This window comes from Typha angustifolia, chromosome 11, assembly GCF_048772165.1.
Source record: "Typha angustifolia cultivar Huaian chromosome 11, ASM4877216v1, whole genome shotgun sequence".
Lineage (NCBI taxonomy): Eukaryota > Viridiplantae > Streptophyta > Magnoliopsida > Poales > Typhaceae > Typha > Typha angustifolia.
Genome location: NC_133249.1, coordinates 212,985 through 230,140, shown reverse-complemented (window position 1 = coordinate 230,140; position 17,156 = coordinate 212,985). Strand labels below are relative to the sequence as shown.

At 37.2% G+C, this 17,156-nt stretch overlaps 4 protein-coding genes across 6 annotated transcripts; 3 read left to right on the top strand and 1 right to left on the bottom strand.

Moving 5' to 3' along the window:
* Positions 1–807: 807 nt before the first annotated feature.
* Positions 808–5,607, bottom strand: LOC140771100 (vacuolar-processing enzyme-like). The gene is made up of 9 exons (XM_073112499.1): positions 5,298–5,607; positions 4,439–4,603; positions 4,201–4,357; positions 3,700–3,785; positions 3,412–3,611; positions 2,664–2,712; positions 2,359–2,571; positions 1,958–2,164; positions 808–1,299 (listed from the first exon to the last, which is right to left on the bottom strand). Exons 1-9 carry the CDS (start codon positions 5,493–5,495, stop codon positions 1,117–1,119), a joined length of 1,458 nt encoding a protein of 485 aa, XP_072968600.1. The 5' UTR covers positions 5,496–5,607; the 3' UTR covers positions 808–1,116.
* A 209-nt stretch (positions 5,608–5,816) lies between these two features.
* On the top strand, positions 5,817–13,348 carry LOC140770100 (pentatricopeptide repeat-containing protein At1g10910, chloroplastic). Its single transcript, XM_073111095.1, has 11 exons — positions 5,817–6,107; positions 6,209–6,293; positions 7,067–7,330; positions 7,443–7,745; positions 8,789–8,893; positions 9,282–9,381; positions 9,916–10,235; positions 10,989–11,165; positions 11,241–11,369; positions 12,459–12,698; positions 13,209–13,348. Exons 1-10 carry the CDS (start codon positions 5,836–5,838, stop codon positions 12,687–12,689), a joined length of 1,986 nt encoding a protein of 661 aa, XP_072967196.1. The 5' UTR covers positions 5,817–5,835; the 3' UTR covers positions 12,690–12,698; positions 13,209–13,348.
* On the top strand, positions 13,010–14,475 carry LOC140770101 (jacalin-related lectin 19). Its single transcript, XM_073111096.1, has 3 exons — positions 13,010–13,098; positions 13,209–13,430; positions 13,861–14,475. Exons 1-3 carry the CDS (start codon positions 13,096–13,098, stop codon positions 14,233–14,235), a joined length of 600 nt encoding a protein of 199 aa, XP_072967197.1. The 5' UTR covers positions 13,010–13,095; the 3' UTR covers positions 14,236–14,475.
* Positions 14,476–14,610: 135 nt separating this feature from the next.
* LOC140770102 (uncharacterized) lies at positions 14,611–16,911 on the top strand. 3 transcript variants are annotated; one of them, XM_073111100.1, is made up of 3 exons: positions 14,611–15,124; positions 15,864–15,987; positions 16,494–16,911. In XM_073111100.1, exons 1-3 carry the CDS (start codon positions 14,894–14,896, stop codon positions 16,514–16,516), a joined length of 378 nt encoding a protein of 125 aa, XP_072967201.1. In that variant the 5' UTR covers positions 14,611–14,893; the 3' UTR covers positions 16,517–16,911. The 3 variants fall into 3 exon arrangements, with proteins under 3 accessions (XP_072967201.1, XP_072967200.1, XP_072967199.1); XM_073111099.1 differs by having other exon boundaries at positions 15,864–16,082; XM_073111098.1 differs by having other exon boundaries at positions 15,864–16,911.
* Positions 16,912–17,156: the final 245 nt, after the last annotated feature.

The window sequence follows — 17,156 nt, the reverse complement described above, 5'->3', positions numbered from 1 at the left end:
AAAAGGGATTACTGTCTGTATTTCTTATATCTTTAGATCTTTTTGTGCACCTCACTCATGGAGTGTGCATCACATGTGTGAGCCAACTGCCGAAATAATTTTAGACAAAGGGGTTGAAATGAATGACCTGTATCGATGTGGGTTGTCTTGTTTTGGGCACATGAAGACTCAGCATAGCTGTCTTTCCTGGCTTGGTGCATGCGGTGGTATACTTGCTGCAATCACAAATCACAAAGCTAGCTAATAGCTACCCCCACATAATTTGCAATCCTCTAAGGAGACGACCCAAGTTAAAGTACAAACATTCCTCCAATTCCTAATTCTGAGTTGCTTTAATATCATATCAAATTGCAGTCCTCAATCAGCTGCTAATTTTATCTCAATCTTCAGACAATAAAATTTTCACCACTCAAATTTGAGGAATGCATCCACTTGAAGGAGCTATATATGTAGGGGTGTCAAAATAAACTAGCTACTCGGGCCTAAATAAATTTATAGTGTTAAATTAAATTAAGAGTCGAAACTAAGACTGAGCAAGCACTGAGAATTACTTATTAATATTATATATAAGTAAGTATATATAACTATGATCTATGCTCGATTTAAAGAATTAGTCTAATTTTAGACTTGACTCTGACTTTGCCCAGTTCGGCTTGAGTTTGATTTGAAAATAAATTCTATTTAGGCCCATGCACAGTTTGACTTGGGTCAAACTTAACTCAGCTCCACGAGCCTAAATGAAAAGGTTGACTGGTGCCGGCTTGCCCAGGCTCAGCTCATTTACACCCATATCTATATAGTTTTACATTTAGAGCACATAGGAAATCATAGTCATTAACATCTTGGAGCACATTCTAATGTTAGCTCCAGCTCAACTATGTTGACAAGGAACGATATAACATAGAATTACATTACACATCATGATAGATTCAGCAACAAATGGCCACCGATGGTGTTAATTATTTACAAGATTCATATCGTGAAATGGGCAAATCTGATAATGGATATTTTTCAAGCTCTTTGGCTATTATATCTACATTCAGCAGAGCACAGGTAGGCAGCTCCAACATATACTGGTCAGAAATGCTGAGATGATACAGTTGTTTCATGGTAGCTTCAGGCACTAAAGCCCTTATGGAGAGAACTCCAGCGGTTAGAAGGGAAACTCATGCAAGCTTGAGCAGAGACCCCAGCCATGGTCTCTTCTCGAACACCTGCATTGCAGATATTTGCAATGGATCGCATGTGTTTCATGCCATACTGTGCCAATGATCCACACCGTGTTTCAAAACTCCGTACCTGCACAGAAAGACAAGGTATATGTGGAGAGTTGAATAATAAAGGGCAGTAGCAGGAAATAGTAGCATGTCAAACATCAGGAGTATGCAAACAAAGACTGAATTAGAATATTCACAGAGACTTTCTTGGGAAGACTAGAAAGTAGGAAGTTTTATGTAGAATGAACCGGTTGTTGTGATGGGTGAAGAAAAAGTTAAATGTCTATCACAAGGTGCTGATATTTTGACCGTCACTTGTAATTTTGTGATGAATAAAAGATGCTCTAATATGTGAAAAGTAAGATTATGATTCACTTACGGCTATTACCACCATAGACACAATAATCTGACGACTCATTTACAGTTCAAACCTCTTGCAACAACTAGATGTTGATCAAATATCAACCTTGATCACACGATGCAGCAAATTCAAAAACGTAGATTTTGAAGGTAAAGGTTGCTGAATCTGTGGCACAGGCCTCTACAAGCAGGCAACCAGCACAGCATGGCTGGCAGAAATGTCTTCTAACAAGACATATTAACAGAAAATTAGGGCATCGAGATCTTGTCACTATTATAAAAAATATGTAAGAAGTAAAAAATATGATAACACAAAGTACAAAGGAGAAAAGGACTCAAAAAAGAGAAACACAACCCAGTAGAGGTCCTTAGTTGCTTACCATTGATTTAAGGCAATCCCAATCATCAACCAAAGGTTGGCCAGCTGGTCGAATAGTGCTTAGCACCTCTGAGCCTTTCTCAGAACCAAATAGAAGATTTCCGATGAGTTCAATGCTACTGTCTACATGCGACCTATGAGCCATAACTTCAAGCAATTGCTTCTGAGCATCAAGTTTCTTCGAAGAACCTTCAGGTGATCTCCGGAACTTGTATGAAAGGTAAAGATCAGTTGTGGAGGATCAAATGCAGCACAAAAACAGAAGGGATATATTCAAACAAACTAGAAGGGTATATTTGAACAGATTATTTATCAAGAAACAAACGGGGAAAAATACTAATGCACAAGACAATAGTAAAACCTCAATTGTGAACACAACTTAGCAGAGGACTTAGGATTAACCTTTTGCCACAAGTAAATTAGATCTGCATCCCGTTGGTTAACAGCTCTTGAAAATGATGGCAATGAGTTGCCATCAACGGAAGTAGCATTATCATTAGCTGGATTTGAACCAATGTACAAGAATAGATGTTGGGTGTTGAGATCTAGATCCCCATACTGCATAACATGTGAACCAACAATATCTGGATAATGAATTTCTGTCCTGCTTTTGACCTGAAAAAACCATTAGAAAAGTTAAGATCCACAAATCAATCCATGCAGATTGCAGAAGAAACAAGGAGAAATTCACAGTATGGAACACTTACTAATTGGTACTGCTGATTTAGACTCTCAGTCCGCATATTGTGTACATCACTGTCCACAAAAATATATTAATCTACAGACCAAAAATTCAAGAATTTATGGTACATCTATATAATTATTCATATGCATAACTCCAAAAGGGTAATGTGCTGAAAAGTACATCAATGGGACCATGATATAACTAAAAATATGTATCATGAACTCATGCAACAGATTGAACCATGAAGAATCCTAAAAATATGTTTAATAATAGACAAACAACTGAAAAGGTAAGTTGGTTTGAAACCTCATTAAACTGACTAATGGAACAAGATATTACTATTTGAAAATGAATTTCTTGCAGCTCAACTTGTTCTCTTACTTCCGCTGCTTCAGTCTCTACTCAATACTGTCCCAATTTGTCCAAAATAAAACTAGATAGTTTATTGACAATCTATCAAAGATACAAATATATACTTCCATACAAGCATGTGTGTCTCTATGTAAGTATGTACTCAAACATCCATCATGTGCATGTCTGTGTACCCGCCGACAACAATAAATGATCATCTCATCATGGCAAACATAATAATATATATATCAATACAACATTTCAAACAAAATCCAAGATAATAAACTTGTTCTCTCTTGAAATTAAGTGATGTACTATACTATTGCAAAATCCATTTAAAAATATTGTGAACTTCACTCTTTGTAATATGGTAGCATGAAATTATGAGTCTTTTCTTATCAAACTTGAGAAACTTGTACCTGTCTTCCATCCAAGAAACACTATACAAATCCCCCAAACAGGTATAGTACTCACGAGGAGGGCTTGGGTATTCCCCAGGACAATAAGTTCCCCAACTGCTCTCCACAGCATTTGATGCTGTGGTTGCATAAATATTTATATCTTCTGGGAGAAGACCTTCAAATATACTGCCAGATTCGCAAGCCTCAAGATAGAAAACCTGAAAAAAAAGTATATTAAATTGTTAAATTATTACCTTAAAAACCTGCAAGAGCACAATAGCAACTAATAATACAAATAGGCAGTACCATGCTTTTATAGGTTCCAGAAGCATGTTTCTTCTTTAGAACCGCGATCAGGTCATTAGCATAAAGGTAAGGAAAGGTCGGCATACCTAGCAAAGATTTAAGATGCAAAGGATCAAACACTCAGGGTCATATTTCAAAGAAAACACTTTAGTCGAGCATAAGTGCAATATAAGTCCAAAAGAAAAATGAAAGATTGAGAATTGAAACATCAGCAAGCTCATAATGTAGAAGTTATTTATATACACCAGATTTTGATTCTGCCAATGGTAGACAATCAAGTTTAATCTTATACAATGAAAAAAGGAGATGGGTAGAAAAACTTATTAGATACCATTGGATTGACTTTGGTACCAAATAAGTTCTCTTATAGGATTTGAACTAATGATTCCAAATACCAAACTGATAAGAAACTCTAGAAGGAAAGTTTTGTTCTATTATGATGATGTAAGAACTTATTCGAATTACAAATGAACAACTGCAATTGGAAAATTAACCACTAACCGAGAACCCCAGGTCCACCATGATCGGAGTAGAATATAAAGATATGGTCATCTGGACCACTATCAACAACCTTTCCACTTCCTCCAGTAAGAGCAGTCTTATTCCCAAGGAGAACAGCAAAAAAGTTGTTAACATTAACATCCTCTCCAACATAATCCTGCGAAGAGCCACCAAACCATGGGTGAAGAGACAATAATGCTAAAAGACAATTGCTCCAAATATTGGGTGAGGAGAAAACCTTGGGAACTCCTGTGTAGACATTTTCACCATGTGGATGATTGATGATGACTCCAGGTCTAGGATTGTCTTCATTATAAGCAATATCATCATACATGAAAACAATGATATTCTGGTCTTTCAAACCACCATTCTTCATGACTTGATATGCATGACAAACATCGGCCTACAGATGTTCCACATGAAAAAAGATTATCAATCTACATAAGAGAGTAATAGTAGCACTACAAACTTTATGTTAAAACTTGAAAGGAAATTGATAATTCTACAGCCACTGAGTACATCTGCAGTTACAAAAACGGTCCTCACAAGATGGAGAGAGATAAAAACTCAAACTTTAAATCAGCTCAGGACGATTTTTTTTTTTTTTGAATTAGCTATAATAGAATATGAGTTCTACTTCAGCAGTAACAATTAGAAGGCAAGGGCTTTTGTTTCTTTTCCTTTTGTGGCCTGGAGAAAACATTTGAGAAAGGAAAGCAATACAATGAGCACTTGTTAAGTTCACGTAGAAACCAACCCATCTCGACACAATGAAGTTCGACCATCAAAGACTTGATATAACATACATAACGGGATCTGGAGAAGGTGCAGTCTCATACATATATAATGCATCAAATGGCACTTTGAGCTTGCGAGGCAGAATTAATTTAAAAATAACAAAACATGGGAAAGAGTAAGCACGTACACATGAACAAAGAAGCAAGATCACATATTAACAACATAAATTTCAAACTCCTTTAATCGATGCTACAAGAACTTCGATGAACAAATAGAAAGGGGAAGGTAAAATAGCAACGCCTAAAACGAATCTAACGTAAAGCTTAAACAAATTAAAAATAGACGAGAGAGTAAATTACCTGATGCCGGTAATTTCCATATCCGGACGACCCGGCGATGAGAACAGCCCATCGTGTCCCCACGGCATCGTCATCATCGCGGTTGATCCGCGGGACCTCGCGATCGGACGGCAGCCGGATGGTGGGATCTAGGCGGGACTCGGCGATTAAGATCAGGAGGAGAAGGAGAAGAATCGCGCCGCCGTGCAAATGGGCCATGCTTCCGAATCGAATCGGATCGGCGAGCTGTAGATAACGAGCTCCGTTACGGGGACGCGAGCTCAGGTGGGGGGAGAAACGAGGCGGAGAGGAAAGAGGACGGCTTTATATATTCTTTTGCGTTTATTTATGTAAGCGGGTAGGTATGAATGGACGTTGGGTTAAAGCTACAGCGGCGGACCAAACGTAGCAATAAACGGTTCTGGATCAGCCTAAAAGGGCTCTGAAAAAGCCCAGTCCAGCCCACAAATCGGTCATCTCACCAGAGGTAACACCAACTCGACCCAATCCCGATTTTATAAGCAGGAGCGCCACCGGATAACGGTTTCCAAACGCGAAGATGGAGTCTCTCGCGGTCTCGTACTCCGCCGCCAGCTCCGCCTTTTTCTCGCTTCCTTCTACAGGTCTCACTCCCTCTTCCTCCATTGGCGCCGGCTTAGGAGACCGGAGACCTCACAAGAACAGCTTTCGTGTCTCGTCCCTCTCCGAAACCCTAGAAAAATCTCACCTATCCTCTTCCTCCTCCTCCAAATCTTTCAAACTCTCTGCGAGGAGAGCCGCCATTGTCAAAGTCAAAGAAGCTTCGACCGACTTGTATTCTGCTCTCTCCAGGCTCGTTTCACGAACTTGCCTTCCATTTTGCTGGATTGCTGCTGCGCTAAAATGAATAGATCGATGTCCATGAGTTAACGTCTTTTTTGGTATGCATGCAGAGTAGAAGGAATATTGCAATTGGAAGATTATAATATAATCTTACGCCATTTTGGGGAGTCAAGGAGATGGAGTGAAATGTCTCAGGTTTGTAAAGTGGAAATCGTAGTTTATGCAGTTTGGAATGGAGTGAGTCAATTGCTGTTACCTTTCTTTGCGATATGAGGACAGAATAATTTAAGTTAGTAATTTTAACTGTGATGATGTTTGAGGAAGATGCTATAGTGTAACCTAATTCTGAAATTCTGTGAATAATTTTAGTTTGTAAGTTTAATTGTGATGATGTTTGAGGAAGATGCTATATAGGATGATGTTTGAGGATAATTTTAGTTCTGTCATCTATTTTGTACTTTTAGTATATTAGTCTTTCAGATTTTATATTTATTTTTATTGTTTTTCTTTTACATTGAATATCAGATCTGAAAACGCAGAAAGTAGAAGTTGCCAAGAGCTCTGGAACATTTGATTTGTGTTGGGATTCCTGGGACTGAAGCGGAAACTAGATTTTTGTACTTTGAGCTAGACTTGACTGTAAATTTTGTCATACTTTCTAGTTGATCGGATGAAGATCTGCATCTCAACCAAACAATATCTTAGAGGGTGAATATTAAATCAATTAGTATGCTAAGCCGTATTATTTGAATATATTAACTGTTGCTAAGATAAAACCTTTTACAGTAAATTCACTCTTTGGATTCATTGGTAGACATATGATCAATATGTCAATAATCAAATATTCTCATGACTGAACCCACTATAATGCACATTTATCCTTTGAGATTTTTTGATGGAATTAGATACTACTTAATTAGGCATTTACTATGTGAATTCTAATATCATTTGTATCTTCTCTGTTTCAGCTATTCGAATGGATGCAACGGAATGAGAACCTTAATTTTGTATCTTATAGCTCTTTCTTCAAATATATCGGTATCAGCCGAAATCCTAAAAAGGCTTTACAAGTGTACGAGAGTATCCCTGATAGGTCGATGAAAGTTAATGTCTCTGTTTGTAATTCTTTCTTGGGTTGTATGGTGAGAAATGGAAGGCATGAAAGCAGTTACCAGTTTTTTGATCAGATGAAAGATGATGGTCTATCACCAGATTTGGTTACTTATAGTACTGTATGTTTCTTGCTTTCATGATTTGTACATTTGTTGGTCGAAGTTCCAAACTCCATGTGCATCCTAATTTGCATCTTCTTCTTTTTTTCTTTTCCTCCTCTTTGTACTTTAGCTTTTAGCAGGTTGCAATAAGCTGAAGTGTGGCTACTCTAGGGCAATGGAGTTGGTGCAGGAAATTAAGAGTAAAGGATTGCGCATGGATAGCGTAATCTATGGCAATCTGCTGGCCATCTGTGCATCTAATAACTTATCTGAAGAGGCAGAGATGTATTTCCAGCAAATGAAGAATGAAGGTTACAGTCCTAATTTGTTTCACTACAGCTCTCTGCTAAATGTATATGCAATAGAAAGGAATCATTTGAAGGCTGAGAAGTTGGTAGACGATATGCAATCTTCAGGCTTAGTACCCAATAAGGTTTGTTTTATCTTACCTGTCAGTCATCCCTTGATTTGGTTTATGATTTGTTTCTATCAACTAAATGTGAAACACTGATATTTCTTTATATCAAAACAAAAAATCCTCTTTTACCTATGCAGTCTTTACTTTTAAAAGGTCCATCCTCGCAAAATCAGCTTTGGGGAAATGTATTTGATATGTGGTTCATTTTGGTTTGTCTATGGAGCTTTCTTTCCATGTGTCTAAACTAGAATTATTACAAAAAACCTTAAAGGAGCTGGCTTAAGTGCAACCTTCACATTTTAGAGTATATCAACAATTTCAAAATGTTTTAGGGGCTAAAGTAACTTTCCTGTTTGAGGTCCTTATCTTTAGAATCTCTGATTCCGTGGTTCTATAATTTGAAGCATTTTTCAACATGAATTTTTCTACTAGTTTTTTAGAACAAAATATATCTCTGAGCTTTTTAGGTTTTTTTTTCCTAATTTCTACTATTATCTTTAGAATGAATCCTGCTGGTTGTTCCTCTTGACTTGAGTGATAATACTCCCATTCTAGTTATTCTTATGTTACATTTGTTTTTTTTTTAATCTATATATTTTTTTATGTGGTATTATGATTTACGACAATAGAAGTCGATTTTATTTTTCCAGAAAGGCAATTTGATTAATAGAATCAACACCAGAATAATGCTTGTAATAGAAGGAATAATGATCATTGACTACAAAATGTGTTTTCTGATCTTATCTACAAGCAGTATCTCATGTATATGTTATGACTTATGAGTGTGACTAAACTTTCATTCTCTTCCTCAATTCTTGCTGCCAAAACTTTGGCATTTGTATGCAAAAAGACTATGACTAATCATTGCCTTTCAAAACAGATATATTAATTGCTCTACAATTTAGCAGGATAAGGAATTACTAGAAGTTAGAACTAACTTCTCTTGCTGATATTTCATCCAAATATTTCCATGACTGTTTTTATGCAATTCTTCTGTTTAGAGGACAACATGGAATATTATCATATATCTTTATAGATTAAACTGCACATATCTGCAGGTTATCTTGACAACTTTACTGAAAGTGTATGCTAGAGGTGGCCTGTTTGAAAAGTCAAAGGAACTCTTTGCTGAATTAGAGGCTTTGGGATATGCTGAAGATGAGGTATATCAGACATCAGCAATAGTATCTCAATTCTAGTCATTGGTTCTCAGAAATAGTGTTTTTTCTTTTCTCCTGCTTTTGAGAGAGACATTGTTGACCTTCCAAGGTCCAACAATGCCTAGATATGACCTGCACACATGCAGCTGAACAAAGTCCAACCTGCAGTCGACATGGATCTGATTGCGAGTTTCCATAAATGGCATCATCGATTCTCTTATATATCTTCCTTAAATCATATCAACATATATTTCATTGGCCTGGATGCATCATCTCTTCTTTTTGATTTTTTTACCTCTGAACAGATTTTTGATGTGCTTAGGCATGTCTTTTTTTTGTTTATTTACTTCCTTTCTTCTTTTCTTCTAACAGAATGCAATTGTCTCTGTAGATGCCATATTGTTTATTGATAGACAGTCTTGCTAAGGCAGGGCATATACGGGATGCGAAGTTATTATTTACTGACATGAAGGAAAAAGGTGTAAAGTCTGGTGAGCTATCTTCTAGATATCTTAAATCCATCTAAATTCATTTAGTTATTGCAAACTCAGTTGAAGCTTATGAAGTTATACATGTCAACCTTTCTTTGGTTGCTCCCTCCCTTCCATCCTCCCAAACTTGCCTACCATTGAAAACTGCATGTGCACTCTCAATGATGCTTAATTAAACTGTAGCTGACCACTTTAATAATCAATTAAAGTTTGTAATCCTTAAAAAGGATTTATAGCATCAAATCATGCTAAAAATGATAAGAATTAGGAGATTTCTTAAGGAAAAGAATTATCTACAATATGAGAAAGATCAGCTGATGGAGGAGAACAAGAACCTTGAAAAGAATTTGTAGTATCTTGCCTAGTGAACCATCCCTCTGAAAAATATACATACTAGCAGTTATAGTTTGTCTAGTCATTGGTTTCCCTTACAGTGGCTGTTAAAATGGCAATCATTTGTTGCTTCTTAATGATTCATGTTGGACATATAAAGATATAACAAGAGTTAATTTTATATGTTCATGGTTTTTGCAGATGGATATTCCTACAGTATCATGATTTCAGCATTATGTCGAAGTGGCTCACTTCAAGAAGCAAAGCAACTTGCGCAGGAATTTGAAGCCAGCTATGGGAAATATGATTTGGTTATGCTAAATACCTTGCTTAGGGCTTACTGCAATGCAGGGGATATGGAAAATGTGATGAAAATGTTAAGAAAAATGGATGAGCTGACCATTTCTCCAGATTGGAACACATTTCATATACTAATTAAGTATTTCTGTAAAGAGAAGCTGTACCACCTTGCATATAAAACAACTGAAGATATGCATAGTAATGGCCATCAACTGAATGAGGTAAGCTTTGATTTCTCTTAGCAGTTAGCACCACATGCTGGCAATTCTGAATTAAAATATCATGGTTCAGTTGGTCATGGAATCATGATAATAAATGTTGCAGCATGCTAGTTAAGATGTAGGTACCTAAGAAGGTTTATCTATCTGTCTAATTTCTCTAACATGAAAGTGTTTACTGTTGTCAAACATGAGAAATTTTCCAAGCCTCATGTCCTTGCTCATGCAATATTTGGCAAAATGTAAAGTATAATGAGACTTCGTCTGCAGAATTCCATTAGCTCCTTGTTATACTTGTCACCTATCATCACATGGAGAAAATTTACATTAGTAGTACTTCTCTTAGGTGGGAAGATGAACTTCTTATGACAGGTCAAACTTGATAGGATCACTGTTTCTATATTTGCTAGTGAAGGGGTATGATTGTTAAGAGCTTACGATGATCATATCATTTGCTTAGTGCCAGATAAATTAAAAGATTAGAGTTAAGGGTTTTTGTTTTGAAGAATGATTTTCATACAACTTGAACTGGAAGTGTATGTTTGCCATTAACATGATATGCGTCGATCAACATGGTGGGCATAGAGCTTCATGCCCCCATGTTAAATAGCATGTGTTAGTTTGTCATATTATCATCAGGTTGGCATGGGCAATTTTGAACCTATTTTATTTGGTTATCCTCCATCAGCCAAGTATTAGTATCATCTATATTACCTGGTACCATGTAACAAAGTTTACATTACTATTTATCTGCAGGATCTATGCTCTTCGTTAATCTTACAATTAGGAGAAGCTGGTTTTACATCAGAAGCATTTTCTGTTTACAATATGTTGAGATATAGTAAGAGGACCATATGTAAATCCCTTCATGAAAGGATGCTAGAAATCCTAGTTGCAGCGGGATTTCTCAAAGATGCTTATGTAGTGATGAAGGTACGTCATCCTGCCTGCAAATACTTTTTACTTCAAATTCATTTGTGTTACAGTCAGGCACTATTAATGCTACAGGATAACATGGAGGTCATCTCGATGCACTCTTTGGAGAAGTTCTGTATCTCATTTATGAAATCTGGCAACATAAATATGATAAACGATGTTTTGAAAGCATTTCACCGTTCTGGACATAAAATTGACTCGGTATGACTATTTCACGCTCAAGTTTTCTCTTTATTCACTTACCAGTTTTAAAGTGGTAATATTGTTTTGAGTGGCCTTTCAAATTTCAGTAAACAAATTACAAGTCAAATATTGGTACTTGATCTGAATACTGTTTGCTTTAGATGTTTCTTCTAAATTCTAGTTACTCTTTTACAACATGAATACAAAAGGAAGTTACTTTGATGGTTCATCTTCTCAGACCTATAATGTGTAGCCAACTTAGTCATGTATCATGTATGCTTCTTTTAGTAGCACTTAATAAGCCCTCTAGCTTTTGAAGAACTTAGGGACATTTTATAGAGCATTTTCAGAATCATGTTTGAAATGTGGTATTTTAATTAGTCCCAGACAGTTTATTGATGGTTCAGCCATTGACCTGCAACTAGATATATATGCTTCATAAATAAGTTCTTTTATTGAACTGAGCTAAGATGCCGTATTTAGCTTCTTCGTCCTTTTTTTATTTAAATTTAAATAGCCAATTTATTAGGTTATTTCGGTTAAGTCATGTAGCTGAAGTTCAATAAGTGGGGAAGCCAATTGGATCTGCAAGGCCTTGCATTTGATGTCTTCTATATTTTATGGATGCATCTCGCCACAGATCATCTGCTTAATCTATGGCATGTTTTGCTTTTTTTTTTTAAATCCCTCTTCTCCTGTGCAGAGGATGTTTCAATATATGTAGGAGGCCAAAGTTTCCTTGTTTTTGCTCTCTTCTGACTGGTTTAATTGTCAGCTGTAGTATCTAAATATATTAGTTCTTATCTAACCAAAAAAAAAAAAAAAAAGAGCAGGACATTTTGGAAGCAAATCTGTTTGTAACTTTTAAGTGTAAGGTTCAAGTGACTTGTTGAAATATTGCTGATAATACCCAGTATCATATTTGCAAAGTGATGATGGTCCCTGATTTTCCATTTGTCTGACTCCCACTCCTGTCAATCTCTCCTCCCCCTTCAACCACAATCTTACTGTAGTGTACATCTTTTAGGATTGTGTATACCCATAATATCTCGTTGCTTGCAAGCTAAGTCCTTTTCCTTGTGCTTACAAACTCCTCCCTCTTTGCAGGATATATTCCGTACAGCAATTTCAAGGTACATAAGGAAGCCTGATAAGAAGGAGCTCCTCTTGCAATTACTAGAGTGGATGTCAGGGCAGGGCTATTGTGTGGACTCATTGTCAAGGAATTTGCTTCTGAAAAATTCGCATCTCTTTGGTCCAAAACAGCTCATAGCAGAAATCTTATCTAAGCAGAAAATGATATCGAGGAAACCTATAAGCCAAGGAATAAGGAAATAATCCTTCAAAGTGAGTACTTGGAATTTTAGCATGTTTCACCATTTTTCTTGTAACTGGATTTTTTTTTTTTTTTTTTTTTTGTAATGGATGAATTTAAGCCATTTGAACAATCAGGTCACCAGATTTCATCAATTGCGAAAGCTCAATCCGTAGGAAGGAAAGCTTTTCTAGCTTTTAGATATTTTTCTTGTTTAAAAGCCAATCAATTGCAAAAGCACAGGAGTAGAATATATTCTTGCTTTTGGAAAAGCCGGAAGGCACATGTCTTGTTGTCAATGGGGTTGAGTGTTTGATTCCCTTATCCGCTTGTATGCTCATCATGCCTATATAATTCCTAGATTTTGATTTCTTTCTCCATTCCTCGCCTATTATACCGATTTTCTTGTGGAGGCTGCTTACTGCTATTATGGTATGGAAGGTTTGATAGTAACTGTTAAAGAGAAATTGTCTTTTGGCTCAGAAAAAAGAAGTCAGTTATAATTGTAATTTCATGATCTCTCTTTTCTTTTTTTGGTACAGCAATCTCAGAAGAAGATTATTGCATCAAGCAAAACAGTGAAGGTAGGTCCATGGGGAGGCAATGGAGGAAGCACTTGGGATGATGGTAGCTATAATGGCGTTCGAAAGATAACTATGACTTATGGTAAGTGCATCGACTCAATTATGATTGAGTATGACAAGAATGGGAAGCCGGTTTTGGCCGAAAAGCATGGGGGCATTGGGGGCAACCATACTATCCAGGTAAGCATGCTTTCCATTGAAGAGGTTGCACTCTTTGGATATTTTTATGAGCAATTTAGCATCATCTCTCCCTTTGCTTAATCTTAAACACAAGTTTGAACTCAATGTAATGAAATTTGTTCCGCTGCTTTAGAAAAATGTGCACCAGAAACATCTTGTAAATAGATCAAGCGGTAAGAAATCACTTATTACTGCTGCTAAAGCTGCTTGTAGTACTGTTACATACTGTTATCATTATCAGCATTACTATTGTTAAGACTAAGTACTGTTATTAAGTGAGATATGACACAACATTTGTCAATATTGTTTAATGCTAGTTTACTATAGTATACTAATTAGTAGCTGGAGAAATATGAGATATCATATCTGCCTTGTTATGCATTACTCTAGGTTGTAGTTTGAAGCAATGATATCATTCTGTTCTTCGTAGATCGAACTGAAGTACCCAGATGAGTTCTTGACCACCATCAGTGGCCACTACGCCCCCGTAGTACGTGGTGGTTCGCCTGTTATCCGTTCGCTTACTTTCAAGAGCAACCAGGGGATTTTTGGGCCTTTTGGAACGGAAGAGGGCACACCATTCTCATTTCCCATGGATGGTGGAACAATCGTTGGCTTCTGCGGGAGAAGTGGCTGGTACCTAGATGCTATCGGCTTGCACTTGTCACCTCTACGAACGGCAAATATCTATGATACAGTGCAATATAAGCTTCACAAGTTAGGGAGTATGGCGTACAAGTCACTAGGCCGTCGATATGGGCAACATGAATCTCCTGTCGATGCTAAGACTCAGAAGGCTCTTTGATAGGACTTTGTAAGATATTTTGTGAATTTTGCTTCTAGGAAAACCAAGAGGACTGAGCAAGGGAAAGATTATGGTGGATGTCATTTACTCATTTGGTTAATATGCTTCTGGATGTAAGATAAAGTTTGTCAAGAGAGTTTTGTGCATGCCTTTGCCTCTCTGGGCTCTGGGAGAGAGTTACTTTAAGCTAGGAAATGCTTCCGAGTGATGGATTGATATGTGAATTTATTCCTTTTAGTAGTGTTTGCTGTGGGCATATCTGATTGCGTGTTTAAAGAATGTTATTCGATATTTAACTAACTTATTATCTTGTCAGAGTAAAGTAATAGAAAGCCATCTATCTTTGGTCGATCAAGAAGGATGGATGATTTGTACATTCTCCTTAAAGCTTACAGCATAATATTTTCAAAAGGAATTTACTAGTAGTAGTAGGTCACAGAGAGAATAAAAGAGATGCTCCGGGAAATCACCAAACTCAGAGCAAAGCGAATAAAGCGAATGGCTCTTCTTACCCCCTGCCGCTTCCCTACCCTTCTCCTCCTCCGGCGACGATGATTATGATGATGCTCCTGGAGAATCTACGAAGAGACCGAGACGTGACGGGAGATTAGGGTTTGGCGACAGTAGCCAACGACGGTAGCCAGATCAATCTCTAGAGATGCTTCGAGATATCTTTGGGAATTCCAACACTGCTGCTTCCGGGTCTGCTCCAGGGACTACAAAGCTGGCGTCTTCGATCCCAAGTAAGTTGCCATCGGAGGGTGTGAATGCGAGGTCGGGATCTGAGGCCAATGCTGGAGCCTTCCCGGCTAATCTTGGCGATGCCGTCGAGATGCTCTCTGACTCTGAGAAACTCGACGATACGTTGGCTGATATGGATTTATTGGAGGTACTCGCCATGAAGGAGCTTCTTTTGCAATTACTAGAATGGATGTCAGGGCAAGGCTATTCACTACTGTGTGGACTCATTCTCAAGGAATTTGCTTCTGAAAATCCGCATCTCTTTCGGTCCAAAACAGGTCATAGCAGAAATCTAATCTAAGCTGAAAATGATATCGACGAAACCTATAAGCCAAGGAATAAGGAAATAATCCTTCAAAGTGAGTACTAGGAATTTTAGCATTTTTCTTCAATTTTCTTGTAACTAGATTTTTTTTTTAAGTAATGGACGAATCTAAGTACTTTGAACGATCAGGTCACCATATTTCATCAATTGCAAAAGCTCAATCCATGGGAAGGAAAGCTTTTCTAGCATTTAGATGTTTGTCTTTTTTAAAAGCCAATAGTTACCTGTGGCCAGTTATTCCAAAGAACAGGAGTAGAATATATTCTTGCTCTTGGAAAAGCCGGAAGGCACATATGTCTTCTTGTCTATGGGGTTGAGTGTTTGATTCCCTTATCCACTTTTATGCTCATCGTGCCTATATAATTCCTGGGTTCTGATTTCTTTCTCCATTCCTCTCCTATTCTACCCATCTTCTTGTGGAGTCTGCCTACTGCTATTATGGTATGGGGGAAGGGTTTGATAGTAACTTTTAAAAGAATAATAGTGTCTTTTGGCTCAGAAAAGAGAAGTCATGATTATTGTGATTTCATGATCTCTCTTTCTTTTCTTTATTTTGGTACAGCAATCTCAGAAGTTGATTATTGCATCAAGCAAAATAGTGACGGTACGTTCACGGGGAGGCAATAGAGGAAGCGCTTGGGATGATGGTAGCCATAATGGAGTTCGAGAGATAACTACGACATATGGTAAGTGCATCGACTCAATTGTGATTAAGTATCACGAGAATGGAAAGCCGGTTACCAAAACGCTTACAGATATTAAGGGCGACGAAACTATCAAGGTAGGCATGCCTTTGCTTTCATTGAAGAGGTTGCACTCTTTGGATCTTATTATGAGCAATTTAGCATCATCTTTCCCTTTGCTTAATCTTAAACACAAGTTTGAACTCAATGTAATGAAATATGTTCCGCTGCATTAGAAAAATGTGCACCAGAAGCATCTTGTAAATAGATGGAGCGGTAAGAAACTACTTACTACTGCTGCTAATGCTGCTTGTAGTACTGTTACATACTGTTATCATTATCAGCATTACTATTGTTAATTTCCTATAGGAAAATGTGTTAGTTTCCTATAGCATACTAATTATTAGTTGGGGGGGAATGTGAGATATCAGATCTGCCTTATTATGCACTACTTTGTATTTAAATCATGCTTGTAGTTTGAAGCATTGATGTCATTCTGTTCTTCGTAGATCCAACTGAAATGCCCAAATGAGTTCTTGACCACCGTAGAAGTGTGCACTGTGCCCCCGTAGTATCGCGGTGGTTTGCATGTTATCCGTTCGCTTACTTTCAAGAGCAACCAGCAGGGGACTATTCGAAGAGGGCTCTTAAATAGGACGTAAGAAGATATTATTGTGGATTTTGCTTCTAGGAAAACCAAGAGGACTGAGTTTTGTGCTTGTTTCTAGGGAAATATATATTATGGTGTGTGTCATTTACTCATTTGGTTAATATGCCTCTGGATGTAAGAAAAAGTTTGTCAGAGAGGTTTGTGCGTGCCTTTGTCTCTGGGAGTGATGGATGGATTGGTATGTGAATTTATTCCTTTTAGTAGCGTTTGTTATGCGTATCTGCTTGCGTGTTTAAAGTATGTAATTTGATGTTTAACTTATTATCTTGGATAATTTGTACATTCTCCATAGACTTTATATCCCTTTTTCAAAAGGAATAAATTCACGATCAAGTAAGCTACAGAATAATATCGTCAAAAGGAATTTAATTGTAAGTCACAGAGAGAATCGAGACTTGGGAGGCAGGAACAAAAAAAAAAAGATGCTCCGGAAAGCACGAAAATCAAAGCAAACGGCGAATAAAGCAAATGGATGATAGCAAATGATGATACACGCATGAGC

What these genes read in the sequence shown, in the direction of transcription:
- LOC140771100 (XM_073112499.1), bottom strand. Translation starts at nt 5,495, where the DNA reads ATGGCCCATTTGCACGGCGGCGCGATTCTTCTCCTTCTCCTCCTGATC. An exon ending in CTGGAACCTATAAAAGCATG is followed by an intron (nt 3,612 to 3,699) that starts GTACTGCCTATT and finishes CTTTTTTTTCAG; the next exon opens with GTTTTCTATCTTGAGGCTTG. An exon ending in TAATTTACTTGTGGCAAAAG is followed by an intron (nt 2,165 to 2,358) that starts GTTAATCCTAAG and finishes CTTTCATACAAG; the next exon opens with TTCCGGAGATCACCTGAAGG.
- LOC140770101 (XM_073111096.1), top strand. An exon ending in GGGGCAACCATACTATCCAG is followed by an intron (nt 13,431 to 13,860) that starts GTAAGCATGCTT and finishes TGTTCTTCGTAG; the next exon opens with ATCGAACTGAAGTACCCAGA.
- LOC140770102 (XM_073111098.1), top strand. Translation starts at nt 14,894, where the DNA reads ATGCTTCGAGATATCTTTGGGAATTCCAACACTGCTGCTTCCGGGTCT. An exon ending in CTGATATGGATTTATTGGAG is followed by an intron (nt 15,125 to 15,863) that starts GTACTCGCCATG and finishes ATTTTGGTACAG; the next exon opens with CAATCTCAGAAGTTGATTAT.
- LOC140770100 (XM_073111095.1), top strand. Translation starts at nt 5,836, where the DNA reads ATGGAGTCTCTCGCGGTCTCGTACTCCGCCGCCAGCTCCGCCTTTTTC. An exon ending in CAGGCTTAGTACCCAATAAG is followed by an intron (nt 7,746 to 8,788) that starts GTTTGTTTTATC and finishes ACATATCTGCAG; the next exon opens with GTTATCTTGACAACTTTACT. An exon ending in ATGGCCATCAACTGAATGAG is followed by an intron (nt 10,236 to 10,988) that starts GTAAGCTTTGAT and finishes ATTTATCTGCAG; the next exon opens with GATCTATGCTCTTCGTTAAT.